The sequence below is a fragment of the Pelophylax lessonae genome, assembly GCF_965119305.1.
Source record: "Pelophylax lessonae genome assembly, chromosome: 1".
NCBI classification, from domain to species: domain Eukaryota; kingdom Metazoa; phylum Chordata; class Amphibia; order Anura; family Ranidae; genus Pelophylax; species Pelophylax lessonae.
Genome location: NC_138768.1, coordinates 61560507 through 61585367, shown reverse-complemented (window position 1 = coordinate 61585367; position 24861 = coordinate 61560507). Strand labels below are relative to the sequence as shown.

Here is a 24861-nt window from a genome sequence, read left to right as displayed (position 1 = left end):
GAAAAAAAAAACATTTTTTTCACATTCTGCTATATAACATTCCCCAAAATTTTTTTTATCCTTTTAGGCTAATTTGTATTCTGCTACATATTTTTGGTAAAAAAAAAAAATCTCAATAAGCGTTCATTTGATTGGTTTGTGCAAAAGTTATCGCGTCTACAAACTAGGGGAAAGATTGATGTCATTTTTTTTTTTTTTTACTAGTAATGGCGGTGATCTGTGATTTTTAGCAGGACTGCGGGACCCCTAACTGACATTTTTGACACTTTTGGGGGGACCAGTGACATTACTACAGTAATCAGTGCTAAAAATATACACTGTGACTGTAATAATGACACTGGCAGGGAAGGGGTTAACCTAGGGGTGATCAAAGGGTTAATTGTGATCCTAGGGGAGTGTTTACTAACTGTATGGGGGATGGGCTTGTGAAATGATCATAGAGACCTGTGATCCTATATAGAAGGATCACAGGCGCTCTGTGATCATTTCAGAGAGAAGAACCATCTGCTGTGTTTACAACAGCTGACCGTCCTTCTCTCTCAGCAGGGAGCGATTGCGGGTGCCCGGCGGCAATCGCGTCCTTGGGTCCCATAGATCGGCATCCCTGCTGTCCATTGGGCTGCCCCCCAGCACCACTCCCACAAACCAACGTACCAGTACGTTGATTTGAGCAGCCGAGCCAGCCTGCTGTAGTATATATGCGGTGGGCGGTCGGCAAGTGGTTAATCCTGCTTGGTCCTAACTTCCCCCCTGAGAGCAGACCAAATTTATCATGGCTGCTGGGCTTTGGGGTCGTGGTCAGGATAGGTGTCTCCGTCATCCACTCTGTCCTGTGTCCTCCTCACCGCCTGTCAGCTCTTTGTCTGTCAGCTGCCCCTCCCCTCCTGCCCCCAATAGTATTCATTTAAACATTTAAACAAAATGACTGCCAGTCCCTTTCTTGTATTCATCTATAACACACTATGTAAGTGTATGTGGAAAACAAAGTCTCTAAATACCATTTTTGCAGATGTCTTCAGGGATCACGTGATTCCGGCCACTTTCTGCCCCCATCTAAGGCTACAGCAGGAGGACCCTAGCGGCCAGCATAGTGGTCACGTGACCTCCCGGCTGATCTCAGCTCCTTCTGCTGTAGCCCTGGATCGGACTAGAAGAGCGGCCGGAAGTCATGTGACCGGCCTGAAGACATCTGAAAAAATGGTATTTTGAAGCTTTGTTTTCCACATACACTTACATAGTGTGTTATAGCTGACTACAAGAGAGGGGCTGGCAGCATATTGCAACCCAAGGTTACAAACACTTTAAGTTAACCAAACCCAAATTGCAGGTCAAACAGTGCATTTGCCTGCAACCGGATTGCATGCTACAGAAGTAACATGCGATCCGGTTGCAGTTAGTTTCCAAAAGTAGTGCATGCACTACTTTTGGTGCAGTGCAGTGTGATTTGAGCCAATTCAAGGTGAATGGACTCAAATTATACTGCACTGAACCGCATGTGAATTGCACCGGAACTCTTAATGCGTTCCTGTGGGGTTCCTGGTGTGAACCAGCCCTGACATGGGGAAGTTGGATCTGTGGTGACCAGTCTGGGGTAGACTTAAAATAAGAAAGTATACATATCCTTTTTTTACACAGGTTAGGCAGGATAGGTAGCAGGAGGGGAGGGAACATTTTTAAAGAGGAACTGCAGTCTGCTCACATAATATGTAATTAAAACATATTTGCCATTCTGAAGCTTCAATCACTTCAGATATTATTTTATATGTACTGTGATTCTGTACTTTCTAAATATGCTGCAGAAATCTCCCTCCAACAAGTCTAAAAACAGCCATTTTAACTGTGGGCAGCTGAAGCTGCTGCCTGTTCACTCCCTGGATTTACACAGACGAAAATAGGCACACACATATGTATATATATATAGTAGAGGAGGAAAGAGGGACAAGGGTAGTTTGGTTTCAATCCAGGGATTGTCCCTCCACATGAGGGAAATTTGGAAGCTAGGCAATCAGGAAGCTGGCCGTTTCTGTTATTAAAGAGCTCCCCTGGTCTCATGGTTTTCAATCTATAGGGTTGGGTTGCAGGTTTCTGGCACCTCTGCCTGAGGGGCAAGCTCTTCCTAGTAATTAAGCTGTAATAGGAAAAAAAAAAGGGTTCTACTTCAAGGTGAGCCTGTGCTTTGGCAATGCTTTTCAAGATATCCCTGTCAAGGAGGGTAGAGTCCCTTCTAGACTAAGCTTCAACTAAAGCTAAGTACACACGCAACGATTATCGGCCGACCGATCGTCCGACTTTTGTCCAAGTTGTGTTTTGTTGGTTGGAATGTGCCTAGACTGCACACGAATTTTCTTGGCCAACAAAATTCTACTTCAGAAGTGATGTCATGTGTTGGTTTGCTTTTTTTGTGTTCTTTCTTCTCTGAGCATGCCCAGACTTGCTCATCATTTTTTCCCTGTCGAAATCTGTACTGACTGCACGAAAATCGGCCGTTATGTTGACGGCTAACAAAAATTTTATAGCCTGCACACCAGATTTTTTTCGGCCGAAAAGTCGGAGTTGGTTGTCGGAAGCATCATACTAACAAGCCGAAAATCGGCAGATCGGACGTTGGCCGAAAATTCCCTGCCAATTTTCGACGCGTGTGTACGGGGCTTTAGAGGTAAACAAATTGTCAGGGAGCAAAGGGAAGATATGTAAAAACAGTTGCAGAGGGCGACATGGAAACCTCGTTCTTTGCCAGTATGAGTTTATTGTAAGGGTTTTATAATGGTTGAGCACACTGCTTACTAATGTTCAAAAAAGGGAAACATTTTTTTTTTTTATATTAATTGATCCTTACCCTATGGGTGCAACAAGTATGGGGAGTCCAAGGTTGATGGACAAGGTGCAGAGTGTTGGATCATATCAGCCATCAACAAAAGTAAAGGTTTGGGTTTGGGCTGATACTGTTTCTTGGCTAACTAAAAGGATTGTTGTGAAAGCTTTCTGGCATCTTCCAACAATCAGGAAGATGTCAGTGTGATTCGAAAGCTTGCACATTTTTTTTTTTTTTTTTGGGGGGGGGGGGCTATTTTCTGTTCTGCAATTTACCTCTACTCTAGATGACAGTTATGCCAAGTAATGAGTTTGGAATAAGGAGTTGATTTTTCCATAGCTTGTTGTCAATTGTTTTATCGCTTAGCTGATATTGTTGTGGTGGTTTATGCCATCCGCTTAGTCTCATGCTTTGCTATACCAAACCTCTTTGCATTTAAACTGGGCCATGTTTTGTGTGTTCTGTATAATGCATGTAATGGCTTTGTGATTTCTTAGTTATTCCAAGGCCTGATTCATTGATTTGTTTTTTTTTTAACCTCATATGACCATTTTTATAGTCAGTATCTGCTTCGATCATTCCTATGATATTTTATTTAATTTATTTTTTATAAATATAGGTCTGGAATTTCAATTAGAATGGGCATCTAGAGATTGCTGTTATTGTGTAATGTCTTTTGAACTTGTAGTGGGTTGGTTCGAATTGTAGTTGGTTCATTCAAACTTTGGTGGGTTTTTTTTTGGTCCTGGGCTGCTTTAACATTAGTTGGGTTCCCTAAAGTGTATGTAAACCCGAAACGTTTTCTTTACTTTTGTATCGGGTATCTAAGGGCTTAATCCATGTCAGTTGGGGAGATTAACTCTCTCTGTTGGCCTTGTTGACAATTGTTTCCGTTAAGGGCCATACACATGGACCGAATATCGGGTGGTTCACTAGAAACCGGCGGACATTCAGCCTGTGTGTATGGCAGTCAGGCCAACGGAAGCCAACCGGCTTCTGTTGAAGGGGCATGACAGAAGAAGGTCTGCCGATTGGCATCCGAACACTGGTGTGTCCTGGTAGGGAGGGGGGGGGGGGGGCACATCCCCTGTCAGAACGCAATAGCTCAGCAGGGGCCGGTTCAGTGGGGACTGGCTGTATTTCATTCCATTGTGTGGCCCCTGTGGTTAAATGGAACTGATCTACTGATCAGCTTCGGTTCAACTGCCCTGTCGGATCAAAGCTTCTTAACCAGCGCCGCAGGCCGTAGGCGGCAGCACTGATCTGTGTATTCTGACAGCAATGGAGTTTCCCCATTGTCAGAATCTAATAGGAGGATTCCTCCATCCACCTTGAATTTGTGGATGGGGGAATCCGGTCAGTTTTTTTTAGTTTAAACCGGTGGTTGAAGCTTGAAGCTCCAAAAGGTTGGAGGAGGAAAAAAAACATAATTATTCTCTGTGGAGTTGGCTCACATCTCTACTCCAAGTCACCTGAAGCCAAACGCCCGAAGCTCAATAAAGCTTTTTTTGTAGCTCAAATTGGGCAGATTTGAGCTTTTTTGGAGTGTTTTTATTCTCAATAAAAGGAATGGAAAGGTGCCGTTTGCATGCACAAATAACTAAAATTATCATAAATAAATAAAATACATTAATAATATGCAATAATACATAAATAAATATTATTAAACCTCCTAACCTTAAAAAAAATGAAATAAATTATTATCAATGATGATATTAATAATAATAATAATAATAATAATAATAATAATAATAAATAAACAGCCAAACCCGAACACAAAAAATGAATTACTATTAATAATATTAACAATAATAATATTAATAATAATAATAATAATAAGTTATTTTGTGTTAGGGTTATTTATTATTATTATTTAATTATGAATATTTTTATGTATTTGTGTATATACAGTATCTTACAAAAGTGAGTACACCCTTCACATTTATGTAAATATTTGATTATATCTTTTCAAGTGACAACACTGAAGAAATTACACTTAGCTACAATGTAAAGTAGTGAGTGTACAGCTTGTATAAAAGTGTAAATTTGCTGTCCTTTCAAAATAACTCAACACACAGCCATTAATGTCTAAATCGCTGGCAACAAAAGTGAGTACACCCCTAAGTGAAAATGTTGAAATTGGGCCCAAAGTGTCAGTATTTTGTGTGGCCACCATTATTTTCAAACACTGCCTTAACCCTCTTGGGCATGGAGTTCACCAGAGCTTCACAGGTTGCCACTGGAGTCCTCTTCCACTCCTCCATGATGACATCACGGAGCTGGTGGATGTTAGAGACCTTGCGCTCTTCCGCCTTCTATTTGAGGATGCCCCGCAGATGCTCAATAGGGTTTAGGTCTGGAGACATGCGTGACCAGTCCATCACCTTTACCCTCAACTTCTTTAGCAAAGCAGTGGTCATCTTGGAGGTGTGTTTGGGGTCATTATCATGTTGGAATACTGACCTGCGGCCCAGTCTCTGAAGGGATCATGCTCTGCTTCAGTATGTCACAGTACATGTTGTCATTCATGGTTCCCTCAATGAACTGTAGCTCCCCAAAATAAATAAATAATCCTAACCCCTAATCCTACCCAAACCCCAGCTCCTAATCCTAACCCTAACCCCAGCTCCTAATCCTAACCCTAACCTACCCTTAACTTTAACCTCTTACCCTAACAAAAAGATTTATGATAAATGAATAATAATAATAAAAAAATAAATAAAAGCTAATGGAAAAGCTTAAAAAGCTTGAATAACTAGCAACAAATGATGCAACAGATAAAAGTTTTCTTTATTGGCTAATAAAAAAACTCAAAAGCTCAAAAACGCTGTATAAAAACAAGCACCAAAATTGTGCAAAAAAGGGGCGAAAAAAAACGCTGGGAAAAACATTTAAAGACGCTATGCTCAGCTGTGTTTTTTACTTGTTGGAAACACCCTGTCCAATGGAAGCAGCTTTAATGTGAATCTTTGCTTTCCCATGCAGAGCTAACCAACTTTAATGCAGGCCCCACTTTGTTCAGCTGCTGGAAGCGAACAGAGAAATCCCTATGTAACCTTCAAACGGCTACAGTCTCCCCTCTCTCATTTACGACGGATCTGAAAGTGAAAATTTGTTATCCTATAGGAAACATCTAGAAATTCTCCTAAAAAAAAATAATCAGTGCATATCCTGTACCACGAGCCTCATAGCTGTACATCTGCTGTATTTTGCCTTTGACTGCTAATACCAAGAGATTTGGATTTCCTTGCTGGAGAGAAAGCTGTACACGAGGACCTGCAGTGCAAGAATCTCACAAAGTGGTGCCTTCTGCAAAGGGCTAAAAGGCAAACTTTAAAAAAAACTTGTCATAAGTGACATCCATAGGCTGTTGTTGCTGCACACATAAATCATCTTTGATTTTCCCCGGTAGTTACAAAAACAGAATTTGCCTTTAATAAAAAAAAAAGTCATAAGCTGAGGACGCCTTCAGAGAAAGCCATGTGAGAAGTAGTTTTAGAGATAGAAGCAGCTGGCATAAGCGGAGTTTGACTTTTCTTAACCCTGCAAACTTCCCTTTTACCAGTTTATTTGAAATGTAACTAATCTGTATCTGAGCATCACAAACAGAATATGTAATTTAATTCATTTTTAACCACTTTACCACTAGAGGATTTTGCTTTCTTACGTCTGGGTCACTTTTTGCGACTCGGCGCTGTGCGACTTTAACTGACAATTGCGCGGTCGTGCGACGCCATACCCAAACGAAATTTACGTCCTTTTTTACCCACAAACAGAACTTTCTTTTGGTGGTATTTGATCACCTGTGCAATTTTTACTTTTTGCGCTATAAACAAAAAAGAGCGTAAATTTTGAAAAAACAACAATATTTTTCACATTTTTTTATATGAAATTCCCCCCAAAAAAATTTAAAAATCTAAATTTTTTTAAATTTTTGGCCAATTTGTTTTCTGCTACCTATTTTTGGTAAAAAAATTCACAATAAGCGTATTTTGATTGGTTTGCGCAAAAGTTATTGCGTTTACTATCTAAGGGAAAGATTTCTGTCATTTTTTTTTTTTTAACGAGTAATGGCGGCGATCTGCGATTTTATTTGCAGGACTGCAACATTGCGGCGGACAGATCGGACCCTTGACTGACATTTTTGACACTTTTGGGGTTACCAGTGACATTACTGCAGTAATCAGTGCTATATATATGCACTGTTACTGTAAAAATGACACTGGCAGGGAAGGGGTTAATTTTATTGGAGAGGGAGGGGTTAATGTATGCCTGGTGCTTACTGACGTGTGTGGGGGGAGGTGACTGAGTGACACAAGGACAGATCCAGGGTTCAGCTATGCTGAACCCTGCAATCTGACCCTGCCTGTCACTTAGGAGATCCGCCCGCTTTGTTTACACAAGCAGGCGGATCTCCACACTAGATCCCCGACGATCGGGGAAGAGCAGCGGCGATTGCCGCTGCTCCTCCCCTGGCCCGACTCCCGCTGTGACTGAATACAGCGGGAGCGAGTCTCCGGCGGCACGTGCGCGCCGCCGAGAAAGGGTAGTGTCTGATGACGTAGATCTACATCGTCAGACGATAACGAGCTACTGCTGGGCAGACACTGCTGGTCATACAGCAGAAAACCAATAGTCTATTTGTTTTCTTTTCACACAGAAAAAGTCAACACCACCTCACCTTCAGAAGTCTCTCAGCTCACTGCTCTCCTTAACGCACAAAGCCTCAGGATGCAGCAATCAGTAGTCATCCTCTGGATAACTTATAGAGGCCTTAATTGCCTCATTCTGAATAGCTGAAGCTTTCCAACGTCCTTAAACCTTTCTGGCTACCTTCGCAGCCGACACCTGATAGTAATTGGTGAATTGTCTAAACAAGGCAGAAATGTATCTCCCGTCTGTGACAACACCCACAGATTTACCTGACTTCCTGTCACAATATCTCTTCATATATTCTCAATGCAAAGGGTCCATTTTTTTAATGTTGCTTTACAGTATTGGGCAACACATGGCAAGGGATGTGGCCAACACCACCAACTACATACCTCCCAAATTCCTGATATTAGAAGCTTTGCAGCCAAAGGGCACACCCCTAATACAACCCCCCCTTTTCACAAACAATAAAAAATGAAAACACAAAAAAATGATTGGCTAACCACAAATAGCAAATGCAATAATTTTAAGGTCAGATGAGAGGTTTAGAGTAGTTTAACACTTTTGTTAGGTAAAAATTACATTTTTAGAGGTCTGTACATCAGACTAAATAGTGAGACAACTGAGGAAGAAAGAGGGACAGGAGGATTTAGTTCCAATCCAGGAACCATCCCTTCACATGAAATCATGCTTCCATCCATCCCTTCACATCAGATTTGTGAGCTATGCAATCGAGAAGGGGACTGGGACTTTAATTAAGAACCACCCATGGTTTCATGGGTGCAGGGGCAATTTATGGGGATGGACTGCTTAAAGTGCAAGCTGTTCACAGTAATTTAGCTGTAATAGGAAAGAAAGTGTTGCTTCATAATGGACTTGTTGTTTGGCAATGCAGAGCAAAGCAACATGTTCTATTTAATTCCATTGCAAGGATTTCTCTGCTTCTGCTTCATCCATTCTGCTGACTTGTGCTTCTTTCACCTCTTCTGCTGCTTCTTGGATATTCTCTACCAGTCGGTTAACCTGTCATCAGAGGCAGCTTTGACATGAAATAAGATGCTGGGATGTGAAGCTTTGTACAGCACCTTGCTGGCCCCTTCTACCAGCCATGATCTGCCTGTATTGTAAAGAGAGATAAGAAACAGAGAAGTGTCCAGGGAAGGCAAAATGTAAACTAACCAAACCTCAGCTTAAATATTATAATGAACAGTGTATGCAGGTAGTGTAAATGCAAAATAGGTAAAAATAATTAGAAAAATCAAGAGGTGAGATTAAAATATAATTCCACGCATTTACATATTTTACATAGTTACATTGGTCCACCTTGGACCAATGTAAATATGTATATGACGTACCTGGCCGATGCCACTGGAAGCTGGAAATCAGCGGGTGTCCTTGGGATATGTAGTCTGGAAAGGCAAGTTTACATTGAACCCAGATTGTTGTGGACTACAAGTTCCAGCTAGCTGGAGGAAGAGAACAAAATCCTGGGAGACGTAATAAATAGCCTGTGTTGGGGAGGAGTCGTTCTCTTGGGACCACAGCCTTCATCCAGGCAGTCGGGGAGAGCGAGACTGCTCTGTGGCCTAGGCAGCAGGGGAGAGCCTCTGGAGAGCATGTGTGGACGCACCTTTTTTTGGCAAGGTCCGGTCGTCAGGTGTCAGGTGGGAGGTCACCCACATAACCTGCATCACAGATTCAGCTGTGCTGCGGCGCTGGGAGTTGCAGGGCTGTGCACCATTCCTTGAGCACAGTAGCTGCTGGGGCCTGCTGCAGGATCTTCACATCATTCTTTCTGAGCTTGGTATCACCTGGACTGGTGAGCGGGCGTATGCCCATCTTTGCACCCAAACAACACTGCATGCAGACACCATTGCTTTGTTCCCTTCCTTCTTTAAAGTTCTACCAGGAGACAATTACTATTGCACTATAATGCTATACTCATCAAACCATACTGGGCCCATTCAGTTGATTTCTACATCAAAGGACTACTGTAACCCCCCCCCCCCCCAACAGAGACAGGAGCATTGGGCATCTATCCTGGCCCCATATCACAAAGGAACTCTATTTTATTTAGAGACCAAGGTCATAGACGCTAGATACAACTTGCTAAGCTGTGTAAAGTGTTTGTGTTAAAGGGGCTGTGGCATCAGGAGGTTAAAGGGAGTAGTCTGACTCCACCTTGGCCATTCTCCTACCCTTTTCTGGCTTGCAGCCATGGACCTTGATTGGGTAAACTTGCTGATTCTTGCTTGACAGAAGACTTCCGTTGACTATTCATTTGCTTGTTCATATTAAGAGTATAACAATACCCTTATATAGTTCTCAAAAAAGTGCAGCGCTCTCCTATAGCATATAGAGTTGAGTAATATGTGGTTTATACACAGGGATAGTGTGGAAAGTTTTTTCAGATTTATAACAATAACCTTATTTCTCTTATCTGATCCATTTGCTGTTGACTCTGTTTACTGCAAAACCATAAGTAAAACCCATGTGGTTTACTGTGAACTATTCTGTGTCTTTATCCATATTTCTTTCCTGAAATGTCTAAACCCAGGGTGTCAGAGGTTTCAAGAGACTTGCAAGGTCAGGGCAACCATTGGGGTACAGTATCTTTAAAGAGGTTGTAAACCCAAACATTTTTTTTTACTTTTTTTCAACCTGAAAGAGAAACACATAATGAGCTATTATGCATTGCATACTAGCTCATTATGAAATACTTACCTTAGAACGAGCCCCCGCCGTGCCGCTCGCTTACCTCTATGACGGGCGACATGTTCAGTTGCCCGTCTTCTGGGATCGCGGCATCCGGCCATCTGATTGGCCGGAGCCGCGGTGACATCACTCCCGCACACGCGGCTCGCGGGAACCGACGGTCACGGCACAGGGCTCTGAAGGAACAGCACCAGCGGCCGTTCCTTCAGAGCGCATGCGCCAGTGACGTCACTGGCTGCATGTAAGGTAAATATCTCCATATGGTGCATGTTTAGGAGATATTTACAGTACCTATAGGTAAGCCTTATCATAGGCTTACCTATAGGTACAACTTGCAGAGGAGGGTTTACTTCCTCTTTAAGCAGCCCTCAGGGGGGTAGCGCTACATTTATTTTACTGATATGGTTGTATGTTTATAGATGTATTTGTGTGCATGCCTTTATTTTTATATAGGAACCCTAACCTGCATGTTCCCATTCTAACTTATGTAAAACATACACAAATCCTTGCTTCATTTAAGAGCTATTCTGTCCAGTCTTGTTACTAGCAGTGTTAATTTTGGCAGCAAATTTCAATATAGTTTTAGTCTTAGTCTTAGGACTAAAATGGCATTTTAGTTTTAGTCCTATTTTAGTCTTCTGCAAGTGTTTTAGTTTTAGTCGTATTTAGTCGACTAAAACTCCAGTATATTTTAGTCGACTAAAACGCCCTACATTTTAGTCGACTAAAACTCATTTTAGTCATCTATAATCGAATGGGTGTAGTTCAATTGTAATTTGTAATGCATTATTTAAGCATTTCTCTACAATTTCCAAACTCATTATATACTACTGCTGGTCCTGGAGTGAAAAATCTAATATGTTATTATTTATGCTTTGAGCATGCACCAGTGTTAATTTTTGGCAGCAAATTTCGATTTCGTTTTAGTTATAGTCTTTTGACTAAAATGCCATTTTAGTTTTAGTCGTATTTTAGTCTTAAGACTAAAATGCCATTTTAGTTTTAGTCGTATTTTAGTCATCTGAATTGTGTTAGTCGACGAAAACGTTTTAGTCGGTTTTAGTCGACGAAATTAACACTGGTTACTAGCCAATCAATCAATGGGAAACATTTTTCAAAATTTAGGTGGCTCTATGTATTTTTGAGGTTATTGTCTTTCCTGATTCCTGGGGTTTGTCCAGTCTTCCATGTGTCTCCCATAATGTGTTTGATCTTCTGCATGATACGTTTTACTGAAAACAGGGAACCATTGCTGATCTCTCCTTCTTTTTATTTTTTCAGCATAACTACGGGGAAGGATCTCATTATGAACACATGGCAAGCAGGGACCTGACTTCACACGACAATCTCTCACCACCGTTTGTAAATTCAAGATTACAGAGTAAGTTCCAGTGATTGTTGGTTGTTATGCTGCTACTCAGTGACCTCATAAATGTTGGTGGTTAGGCCTCAGAATTTTGGAGGCCATGTCATGATATAATGCTAAATCACCAATCTGATATTGGGGTTTATACTGTACCCAGACAGTCAAATCAGGCGTTGACGTATTATTGTAATTAGTATGAATGTAATCATTGATTCGTTGATAATGGGTGAGGTTGAAACACTTGGATCTTGGCTAGGCTTGAAGGAGGCTCTAGGTCAGTGCTACTACTTTTTGCTCCTGCGGGCAATGTCTTGTAGAGCTTTTTTGCTGTATACCAGCCCAACACAGTCACTTTGATACATGCTCCGCAGTGACTTTTAATATCAGAAATAATTGCAATAAGACTATAAGATAGGGAAGGCCGGAGAACAAAATTGGTGCAGGGCAAGAGCCAGTGGCTGAGTAAGGGCCAGAGGGACATTTACAGTGGTCACATTTAGTAAATACTGCTGTATATATGCCACTATTTGTTCATTTAAATAAGTTGTGTTCTGCTATTCAGCTCCAGAAGGTTTACCCCCACCCTTCATTACCAGCCCATTTTTTGCTATTTGACACAAATTGTGCTGTCATGCAACGCTGTACCCAACAACATTTAAATCATTTTTTTACACAAATTGAACTTTCTTTTGGTGGTATTTGATTACCACTGGGTTTTTTCATGTTTTGCTCTATAAACGAAAAAAGAGCATGAATTTTGAAAAAAACAAAAGTATATTTTTTACATTTTGTTATAAAACATATCCAATAAAAAAAAATGTAAAAATCTAAATTCTTCATACATTTAGGCCAAAATATATTCTGCTACATGTTTTTCGTAAAAACAAAATCCCAATAAGTGTATATTGATTTGTTTTACATGAAAGTTATAGCGTCTAAAAACTATAGGATATCTACTATAATTTTTATTTAGTTATTTATTTTTTTTATGCTAGTAATGGTGGTGATCAGCGTCTTATAGCAGGACTGTGGTAGTACGGCAGGCATCCTGACACTTTGTGGGAACTGGATAACTGCCACTGACATCTCCAGTGACACTAATACAGGGATCAGTGCTAATAATATACACTGTCACTGTACTAATGACACTGGCTGGAAAGGTGTTAACATCTGGGGTTAAATGTGTGCCTTACTATGTTTACTATGTGTAATTTGTGGTGCACTTACTAAGGGATGTGCCGATTTTTATTCCTACCCGGGAATGCAAAATTATGTGTATGTATATATGTGTATATATATATATATATATATATATATATATATATATATAGTTTCTCACAAAGGTGAGTACACTCCTCATATTTTTGTTAATATTTTATTATATCTTTTTATGTGACAACACTGAAGAAATGACACTTTGCTACAATGTAACGCGGTGAGTGTTCAGCTTGTATAACAGTGTAAATTTGCTGTCCCCTCAAAATAACTCAACACACAGCCATTATTGTCTAAACCGCTAACAAAAAAAAGTGAGTACACCCCTAAGTCAAAATGTCCAAATTGGGCCCAAAGTGTCAATATTCTGTGTGGCTACCATTATTTTCCAGCACTGCCTTAACCCTCTTGGGCATGAAGTTCACCAGAGCTTCACAGGTTGCCACTGGAGTCCTCTTCTACTCCTCCATGACGACATCAGGGAGCTGGTGGATGTTAGAGACCTTGCGCTTTTCTACCTTCCGTTTGAGAATGCCCCACACATGCCCAATAGGGTTTAGGTCTGGAAACATGCTTGGCCAGTCCATCACCTTTACCCTCAGCTTCTTTAGCAAGGAGGGGATCATGCTCTGCTTCAGTATGTCACAGTACATGTTGTCATTCATGGTTCCCTCAGTTAACTGTAGCTCCCCAGTGCCTGCAGCACTAATGCAGCCCCAGACTATGACACTCCCACCACCATGCTTGACTGTAGGCAAGACACACTTGTCTTTGTACTCCTCACCTGGTTGCTACCACACACGCTTGACATCATCTAAACTAAATACGTTTATTGGTCTCATCAGACCACAGGACATGGTTCCAATAATCCATGTCCTTAGTCTGATAGTCTTCAACAAATTGTGTGCGAGCTTTCTTGTGCATCATCTTTAGAAGAGGCTTCCTTCTGGGATGACAGCCATGCAGCCCAATTTAATGCAGTGTGTGGTGTATGGTCTAAGCACTGACAGGCTGACCCTCCCACCCATTCAACCTCTGCAGCAATGTTGGCAGCACTCATACTTCTATTTCCCAAAGACAACCTCTGGATATGACGCTGAGCACGTGCACTCAACCTCCTTGGTCGACCATAGCGAGGCCTGTTCTGAGTGGAACCTGTCCTGTTAAAACACTGTATGGTCTTGGCCACTGTGCTGCAGCTCAGTTTCAGGGTCTTGGCAATCTTCTTATCCCATCTTGCTTTTCAATGGGCAATCTTCTTACAGCCTGGGCCATCTTTATATAGAGCAACAATTATTTTTTTCAGATCCTCAGAGAGTTCTTTGCCATGAGGTGCCATGTTCCAGTAACCAGTATGAGAGAGTAAGAGTGATAACACCAAATTTAACACACCTGCCCCCCATTCACACCTGAGACCTTGTAACACTAATGGGTCACATGACACCGGGGAGGGAAAATGTCTAATTGGGCCCACTTAGGGGTGTACTCGCTTTTGTTGCCAGCGGTTTAGCGGTTTATATATATATGTATATATATATATATACACTGCTCAAAAAAATCAAAGGAACACTTTTTAATCAGAGTACATCGTCAAGTCAATTAAACTGCTGGGATATTGATCAGTTTCAGTTGCTAGATGGGCAACAATGAGAAAGCAATGAATTTTCATCTAGTCACACCATGGTTGTTCCTTATGGTTTATTCTAGGATGTGGATGTAGATGCTATCTCTGAAACCAATACATTCTTTTTTTTTTTATACATTCTATGTGTGTAAAGAGACAACCCCTAAACCAGGAATGATTTTTCTCATTTTTTTTTTACTAGTTTTGCATTTGGCTAAGGTCAGTGTCACTACTGATAGCATGAGGCGATACCTGGACCCTATAGAGGTTGCACAGGCAGGCCAACTCCTCCAAGATGGCACATCAATACGTGCCATTGCCAGCAGGTTTGCTGTGTTCCCCAGTACAGTCTCAAGAGCATTGAGGAGATTTCAAGAGACAGGCTGTTACACTAAGAGAGCTGGACGGGGCCCTTAGAAGGTCCTTAACCCATCAGCAGGACTGTTCCTTTGTGCATGGAGGAACAGGATGAGCACTGCCAGAGCCATACAAAATGACCTCCACCATTTTCTCTGACTAAAAAATCAGAAACAGACTTCATGAGGGTGTGCCGAGGGCCCGAAGTCCCCTAGCCTGCCCTGTGCTCACTGCCTGGCACCCTTGAGCTCCCTTGAGCTCAAATGGCTTTTGACATTGAACTCCAGAATTGGCAAGTGAGCCCTGTGCTTTTCACAGGTGAGAACAGGTTCTTCCTGAGCACATGTGACAGACGTGAAAGGGTCTGGAGAAGCCGTGGAGAACGTTATGCTGCCTGTAACATCGTTCAGCACAACTAGTTTGGTAGTGGGTCAGTGATGGTCTGGGGAGGCATATCCATGGAGGGACACACAGACCTCTACAGGCTAGACAATGGCACCCTGGCTGCCATTAGGAATCAGGATGAAATCTAGGGACCCATTGTCAAAACCTACGCTAGTGCAGTGGGTCCTGGGTTTCTCTTGGTGCATGCAATGCCTGGCCTTATGTGGCGTGAGTATGCAGCCAGGTCCTGGAGAATGAAGGATTTGATAACATTGAATGGCCCCCATGCTCGCCTGACCTAAATCCAATAGAACACCTCTGGGATATTATGTTTCGTTCCATTTGATGCTGCCAGGTTGCACCTCAGTCTGTTCAGGACCTCAGTGATGCCCTGGTCCAGATCTGGAAGAAAATACTCCAGGACACCATCTGTCGTGTGTGTGTGTGTGAGTGAGTGTGTAGATATGTAATTCTGTGCAGCCGGCCTGTACTTTAGCAGTAAAACTACAGTGCTTGGTCGGCAGGTACTTAAACGTTACCATGTAATGTTCCAGCTCAACCGTTCTCAACCAGGATTCCATGGAACCCAAGGTTCCTCCAAACGTTTTCAGAGGTTTCTTGAGCTGTGGCTAACTGATGTCCCATCTGATAATGCCTGCATATTTCCAGTGCCGATGCCACTTGGCAGAGCCAGCAGGATGACACTAATGATATTTTTAGCTGATTGTAAGGGTGGCATTTTGACCACCAAACAGAAGGTGGTTTTTCCCAACGACCCCAAAGAACTAATTTGACTTGGGGTTCCACCTGAGACTTGAACATGGCTTTAAGATTGCCTCTGGGGTAAAAATGGAAAGAAAGGCTGTTCTAGGTTATTGTGCCATGTTATTTATGGTTGGTACTCTTCAGATTACTTTCAGGACGTGTGCTCCATCTTAGGTGAACCTAGCTTTTCATCAGAGCTTCTAGGGTCACCAGCTGTGAAATCTCCATATGTTATCATGACAAATACACTAGAGAACGCATGATTCTTATGCCCTCTAGTTGATTTTCCATAGAAACAGGGCAAAGCAACAGGTTCATTTAAATGCTCATTCACACAAATGCTCAAAGAAAAGCTGCTTCTTAAGATGTTTGAGATTTTTTTCTCTGCCTCTAAACAGGCTTTTTCAGGAGTTTAGAGGCAGACCCCCCCCCCCCCCCCCCCCTAAGTCACGTTTTGAAGAGTATTTTATGAGCTCACAAAACACCTGAAAGCTCATAAATGTGATATTAAAGTGTAAGTCCATCCTAAAACAAAAATCCCTGTATCTACAGACCTCCACGATCTAACAGTAACCTATCTATCCCTGTAAAGAAGATATCAGTATACATACCTTTTTTGAAGCCGAGTCAATCCGGGCTCAAGTGGCGGAAGCTCTGCAGAGGACACGCCTGACATCTCTATCTCTCTCTCTCTCTCTCTCTCCTCTCCTCTCCTCTCCTCTCCTCTCCTCTCCTCTCCCCTCCCCTCCCCTCCTCTTCTCTCCTCTCCTCTCCTCTCTTCTCTCCTCTCCTCTCTCCTCTCTTCTCTCTCTCTCTCCTCTCCTCTCTCCTCTCTCTCTCCTCTCCTCTCTCTCCTCTCTCTCTCCTCTCTCACACAAGCTCAAGCACACGGTACCGATCACTCACTGTGTTCATTCAGAAAGGGAATGGGGCCGGTAAGCTACATATTTAGCCGGAAGCGCTGCGGGGGGGGGGGGGGACCAGGACAGTAGGGGGAATCACAGGGTGATTAGGGTGTGCCCAGGTACACCCAGCACACCCCATTCCTATGGCAAGCGCCTAAAAACATGCATAAACGCAATACAGCAAAACTTGTCTAGTGTGCATTAGGTCTTTTACTTACTTTGTCATTGTCCCCCCACCTCCTTCACCTGAGGGAATAAAAAGACCAGTGCGGCTGGTGCTCCATCAGTCGGGGGGGGACGACGGATGGCAGACCCGGCAGGCCCCCTAATCACTCCAGCCCACACCACCATATCCCCCCCCCCTGCCAGTTTACTTACCTTGCTCTGCGGGACTGACAGGCGGCGGCGGTTTCCCCCTCAGTCTCCATGTTCCCTCCATGTTCTCCTCCCTCCATCTTGACCAATAGAATGCCTTCTCCTTTCGGCCAATCGGGAAACAGGTCTCAGGACCCGCTTCCTGATTGGCTAGGAGGAGAATCGGTGTGGCAATAGTGAATATTCATTCGCTATTGTGATACAACTGGTTGGGCTCAGGGCGCAGTGCTCTGCACTTCAAGCCCACCCTTTTTTGAAGCCTATTAGAGCCTCTGGTTCTAATCACGTGCTTCCAAAAACAAAAACATCCCCCATTGGGATCCATGCATCTGGCGCCCTGCATGTAGATTAGGGGCCGGACGCATGGATAGGGGGGCGGAGCCCCTGCGCTCCTAATGGACGGGTTGCCACTGAAAGAGTTGAAACTAAAAATTCTCTCCCTCCCTCCTCCTGACAAGACATTACTGAGGCCTGGTGATTGGCTGCATGATGTTCCACATTCCTGGGAGTATCTAGAATTTCTCTTCACTTCCAGTGGCCTAATGGAGCATGGGGAGTATAAGGAAGGTGGGGGGGGGGGGCATAGGTAAGTGAACCTGCTGCTTTGCCCCCACATGGTCACTGTGTCTAGCTATTTGACTACACCTACACTTTAAATCCGTAATCTGCTTTTCACTTAAACCTTTCCTTTCTGAGTGTTATTTCACAATTATATTTTTTCCAGTTTTTGCTGTAGAATTTGTGTTGTTGAAAACGGCTTTTCCAATTTTTGCGACTCGGTGTCACCTCTAGATATTAGGTGTGTTGCTGTGGTGGTGTTGTGCGTTGGCGCTGAGACACCGCATTGTTACACCTGCTGAGCCAGGCAACATCTGTGCCATTGCAGGCTCTGCCTGTCAGCGGCAAACACATATGTTGCGGATCGCCTTACCTTTCTATCCAGCGTTTCCTCCTGTTACACGTGTACACAAATACAAACAAACCTGCTGAATGGGATAGGTGCTACTGTACAGCACAACACACCTAAAAATAGAGACATTATTTGTAATTAAGGAAATCAGCAATTTTAAATTGTTGCGTGTTAACAAGGGCCTGGAAAATTAACCGAAAATGAGGTGATAATTTACCCGGGGTGCAATTTTTGTAGGTGTAAAATTATGTTAACGCTTCATTTCTTGCAGTCCCATGTATGTATTAGCCCCTTGGTCCTGATCACAACGCATTTATTAAGCCTAAAGGCATTTCTCCTCGCAGTGATTACAGTGTGTGTTCAGGTAAAATCTATTTTTTAACTATCAGTAGTACGTTGTGGACTTTCATATAACCCCCATTTATCTGTTTTCCACCCATTCCCAATTTCTTACCTGTTGTTAGTTTGCCCCATTTTGCCTTCAGAGTCATTAACCAGTTTGGACCGGAAGGATTTGCCCCCTTAATGACCAGGCCGTTTTTTGCAATTCGGCACTGCGTTACTTTAACAGAAAATTATACAATCATGGGACACTGTACCAAAATAAAATTGATGTCCTTTTTTTCCCATTAATAAGGGCCCTTTCACATGGGCGTTCCGTATGTCCGCAAATCATCCTATTTTTTTGCGGATGATTTACGGACATAATGAATGGTCATCCGCTGACATCCGATTTTCTTCCTTTCAGTTCTGTTCCGTTTTTTGAAACAGAACAGAACCCTATTTTTCCTCCGTTAAAAAAACGGAAAGGAAGGAAAATCGAATGTCAGCGGTGTCATCCGCTGACATCCGCAATCCCCATAGACATACATTATGTCCGCATATCATCCGCAAACGGATGGGATGATATGCGGACATACGGAGCGGATGACACAAATGTCATCCGCTCTGTGAAAAAAAAAAAAAAAAAGGACCGGAGCGGAGCCAAAAAACTGAACGGCCGTGTGAAAGAGCCCTAAAGCTTTCTTTTGGTGGTATTTGATCAACTGTGTGATTTTCTTTTTTTTTGTTTATAAACAAAAAAAGAGCGTCATTTCTGAAAAAAATATATATATTTTTCACATTCTGCTATACAACATCCAAATCCAAAAATTTAATTTTTTCTTCATTTTAGGCCAATTTGTATTCTGCTACATATTTTTGGTAAAAAAAAAAAATCACAATGAGCGTATTTCGATTGGTTTGCACAAAAGTTATCGCATCTACAAACTGGGGGAAAAACTTATGTCATTTTTATTTATTTATTTACTAGTTATGGTGGCGATCTGTGATTTGTAGCGGGACTGCAACATTTTGGTGGACAGATCGGACCCCTAACTTACATTTTTGACACTTTACCAGTGACATTACTACAGTAATCAGTGCTGAAAATATGCACTGTTACTGTAATAATGACACTGGCTTAACCACTTAAGCCCCGGAGGATTTGGCTGCTCAAAGACCAGGGCCTATTTTGCGATTCGGCACTGCGTGACCTTAACGGACAATTGCGCGGTTGTGCGACGCTGTACTCAAATGAAATTGACGTCCTTTTATTCCCACAAACAGAGCTTTCTTTTGGTGGTATTTGATCACCTGTGCGATTTTTACTTTTTGCGCTATAAACAAAAAAAGAGCGACAATTTTGAAAAAAATAACAATATTTTTCACATTTTTTTTATATGAAATTTTTTTAACATTTTAGGCCAATTTGTTTTCTGCTACATATGTTTGGTAAAAAAAATTGCAATAAGCGTATTTTGATTGGTTTGCGCAAAAGTTATTGCGTCTACTAACTACGGGAAAGATTTCTGTCATTTTTATTGTTTTTTTTTTTTTTACTAGTAAGGGCGGCGATCTGCGATTTTTTTGCAGGACTGCGACATTGCGGCGGACAGATCGGACCCTTGACTGACATTTTTGGCACTTTTGGGGGTACCAGTGACATTACTACAGTAATCAGTGCTATACATATACACTGTTACTGTAAAAATGACACTGGCAGGGAAGGGGTTAACTTTATTGGTGATCAGTGGGTATCCCTAGGGGCGTGATTCTAACTGTGGGGGGGCGTGGCTTGTGATGTAACCACAAAGACATACGATCCTACATAGCAGGATCGTATGATCTCTGCTGTTACATCAGGGAGAATGACAGGAGGCTTTGTTTACATCAGCCGCCTGCCTTTCTCCCTCTCCAGCGGGAGATTGCGAGTGACCGGAGGACATCGGAGCCGCCAGTCACTCGCGCGGGGATGTTAGTGAACGAGTGGGGCGGGAGTGCGCCTCCGACTGCGCACGCTCGCCCCCTAGAGGCTCGTGGGCGAGCGATGTAGCCCTACGTCGTTTTGCCTGTAAGGGGCTGACGGCCGCAGTAAATAGTCGTGCGGTGGTCGGCAAGCGGTTAACCTAGGGATGATCAAAGGGTTAATTGTGAGCTTAGGGGAGTGTTTTCCAACTGTGGGGGGAGGGACTTGTGAAATGATCATAGGGACCTGTTATCCTATATAGAAGGATCACAGGCGCTCTGTGTTTATTTCAGAAAGAACAACGGTCAGCTGTGTTTTCAACAGCTGACCGTCCTCCTCTCTCAGCGGAGAGCGATTGCGAGTTCCCGGCAGCAATCACAGCTGCTGGTCCCATGGATTGGCATCACCGCTACCTGGGGGGGGGGGCTGGAGCGCACTCGCTGGAGGTGCGCGCTCACCCCCAGCACCACTCCTGCAACCGACATACCTCTGCCTTGTTTCACGCAGCCGAGCCAGCCTGCCGCAGTAAATCTGCAGTGGGCGGTCGGCAAGGCGTTAAAGGACATTTAACTTTCAGTATTCAGAATTCTACAACTATCTGCCATTTCTAGTGAAAAACAATTTTTTAAAATGATGTTTAAAAGTGCTATGATATGGCATCCCTGCATAACAAGAGAATTGCATAGGTCCCAACTGTCCCTGATTTCGAGTTACTGTCTCTGATCTGGAACAAAGTCCCTCTGTCCATCTTTTCTTCTCATTTGTCCCTCATTTTGGTCTGAAGTTACAGTTGTGCATACACTTTATATAGTCTACTCCACTGAGATATGGCTTGAGGAGATCTAAATACAGTAACGATCAGATCCCTAAATCAATATGAAACAGATTTCTGGGGTTCCAGCATGAAAAGGTGCAGGCATTCCCATTCATCTCAATGGGGATGCATCAGCGGTACGGACACAACTGCTGCTCCCAATCTGACATCCATGTGGTTGCGGATGTGTGTCCCCAAGCACAGACAGTGCGACAGTGCGCACCCAAGTGGCTGTCAAATTGTGGGCACCGGCTGTGTCCATACCACTGCTGTGTCCCGATAGACTTGATTGGGACTGCTTGGACAGGGATTCACGAAAAACACCTGTGCATTTCTGTGTAGGTAAACATGGCTCTCGCACACAGACGGACGCTATAGTGCAACCCGTATGAGGCAGGAATACAAGATTGCACATTGACTTACATTTGAATAGTACAGCTCTATGTTGTGAGTTAATGCACATTTACGCATTGTTAGTAAATACGTTGTGTGAAGTAAGGATCCTTTCACACGAGCATTCCGCCCGGCGGACTCCGTTTTGCTCAGCGGGCATCGATCCGTTGATCCCCGCTGAGTAGGCGAATGAAAGGTCCGTATCCACTCTGTGCGCAGAGACAGACCTGTCAGATCCCCGCTCTCCTTTATGGGGAGATCGGATGAGAACGGACCGCCTGTTAGTTTTCATCCAATCCTATTCGATCCGATCCTTCAGACGGATGGAAAATAGGGTTTCCATCCGTCCGGATGTCACGGACAGGATCAGATCGGATAGCAACGGGTGTCAGCAGACATAATATAGTGGTGCATGGAGCATCCGATCAGGTCCGCCTGAAAATAAACTGACAGACGGACCTGATCGGAAAGCCCGTGAGAAAGGGGCCTTACTGAAATAAACTGAGGAACTACAGACTTGATTAGTTGGGGTTATCTGAGTTCTTCTGTTTCATTATAAATTTCAACTATTTAAAGACATGTAAGTGGCATACAATATATACACTACTTATTACCCTACAGAAAATAACTTGCATAACTTAATTTGCATTGCCGAAGCACATGAGCTAGCCCACATCAGTTTCTGTCTCACTCTGTGCGGTTGGTGGTTCCTTAAAGAGCCTTGTGTTAGATCAGAGCAGCTTCTGTAAACCATTCAGGCATTACAGCTCAAAGTGGAAAACTGTGTTCTAACTAGATAAACTTGTCAGAGAATTTTCAGGCCAGTAATCGTATTGCGTATTTTTGGTTGATTAGGCCCTGATAGTGGCATGAGGCAAGGTGAGAATTTTGTCTAGGGCAGCACCCTCTAGGGTAAGGTGACCAGGTGTGTTCAAGTTCCTGGGTCAGAAACTGAAAATGTCCCTAATTCTGCCTCTGGGTATATATTTGGGCATCACAATTATTTTTGTTTGCTAGGAAATTTAATTTTTTTGGTGGCAAGAATGTCATATAGGATTCTCACAAGTGTAGCGAGGGGCTCCAAGGCTTTTGACTGATGTGGAGAAAAACTTTCTGTTTTCTCAGAATCTTAATACTTTCTCTTATGGATCCTGATGCCCAGAGGCTTTGTAGAGCTTTGGGTGGGACAAAACCTCCATTTCTAGGACCACATCTTACCTGGTAGCCAGACCTCATTATTAGTCTCAGCTGACCACAGGCCTTCATATATGTGAAAAAAAAAAAAATATATATCTACATATTTACAGGGCTCTTTTTCTCAGAGTTCTGAGTCACCCTTCATCTCTGCCCTCTACTCACCTCTGAACACTGTCTCTTCTGTTGACTCCACCCCCTACCCACCTCCCAGTAACGGACCGTTTAGAGAATATAGAACCAAGTATCATTTTGTGCTAAGTAGTTTGCATGGAGTTTGATAGAGGGTAATGAGAGAAATGGAGCCGCTCAGGTGTATCAGTCCGACCTGGTGCTGGTAAGACCCGCCATCCGGATAAATGCAAAAGAAGTAGTGGAACCGCACCCAGGTAGATGAAAACAATTGGAATACTTTATTCTTCAAATCAAAATGTGAACAGACAGTGCAGGGAACAGGTAATCCAGGTTAACGCGTTTCACGGCGCACACAGCCGCTTACTCATAACCGTGAGTTATGGAGTTTGATAGACCCTGCCCCAGCAACAACAGACCCCACCCCGGCAACAATAGATTGCCTCAGCAACAATAGAACACACTACAGCAACAATAAACTGCCCCAGCAACAACAGACCACACCACAGCAACAATAGACCGCCCCAGCAACAACAGACCACACCACAGCAACAATAGACTGCCCCAGCAACAACAGACCACACCACAGCAACAATAGACTGCCCCAGCAACAACAGACCACACCACAGCAACAATTGACTGCCCCAGCAACAACAGACCACACCACAGCAATAATAGACTGCCCCAGCAACAACAGACCACACCACAGCAATAATAGACTGCCCCAGCAACAACAGACCACACCACAGCAATAATAGACTGCCCCAGCAACAACAGACCACACCACAGTAATAATAGACTGCCCCAGCAACAACAGACCACACCACAGCAACAATAGACTGCCCCAGCAACAACAGACCACACCACACCACAACAACAATAGACTGCCCCAGCAACAACAGACCACACCACAGCAATACTAGACTGCCCCAGCAACAACAGACCACACCACAGCAACAATAGACTGCCCCGGCAACAACAGACCACACCACAGCAACAATAGACTGCCCCATCTACAACAGACCACAGCAACAATAGACTGCCCCAGCAACAACTGACCACACCACAGCAACAATAGACTGCCCCAGCAACAACAGACCACACCACAGCAACAATAGACTGCCTCAGCAACAATAGACCACACTACAGCAACAATAAACTGCCCCAGCAACAATAGACCACACCACAGCAACAATAGACTGCCCCAGCAACAACAGACCACACCACAGCAACAATAGACTGCCCCATCTACAACAGACCACAGCAACAATATACTGCCCCAGCAACAACTGACCACACCACAGCAATAATAGACTGCCCCAGCAACAACAGACCACACCACAGCAACAATAGACACCCAACACAACAACAGACCTCTTCCCCAGCAATAATGGACCCCCCCGCAACAAAGTACCACCCCAGCAACAATAGACCTCCAGCAGCAATAGCAGATCTCCCAGCAGCCAGCAACAATAGACCCCTCCCTCAACAGTAGATCCCCCAGCAAGAACTGACCCCCAGCCAACAACAATAAACCTACCCAGCAACAATAGAACCCCACCAGCAACAATAGATATATTGGGTAAAGTGTTAGAAAGGATGCCACATCGTTTGATTGAAATTAAAATTATCAACCTAGAGAGGGCTGAATTCAAAGGCACCCCAAAAATCAAAGTGAAAAAATGATGCAGCAGGCTAGTCCCTTTTGCTGGAATTTTATTGCAGCAACTCAAAATGGTACTCAGTAGTTTGTATGGCCCCCATGTGCTCGTATGCATGCCTGACAACGTCGGGGCATGCTCCTAATGAGAAAACGTATGGTGTCCTGGGGTATTTCCTCCCAGATCTTGACCAGGGCATCACTGAGCTTCTGAACAGACTGAGGTGCAACCTGGCGGTGTTGGTGTGACTGAAACATAATGTCCCAGAGGTGTTCTATTGGATTTAGTTCAGACGAGCG

The 24861-nt window shown here is 43.4% G+C and overlaps 1 protein-coding gene across 14 annotated transcripts in view; it reads left to right on the top strand.

The window, feature by feature from the left end:
• The window catches only part of TCF4 (transcription factor 4), a 646703-nt gene that overhangs the window by 196084 nt on the left and 425758 nt on the right, over positions 1–24861 (top strand). For all 14 annotated transcript variants that reach the window (XM_082244114.1, XM_082244117.1, XM_082244108.1 and 11 more), the window contains one exon: positions 11462–11561. In XM_082244114.1, the coding sequence (XP_082100240.1) occupies positions 11462–11561 (100 nt within the window). The remainder of the gene's footprint in view (positions 1–11461; positions 11562–24861) is intronic.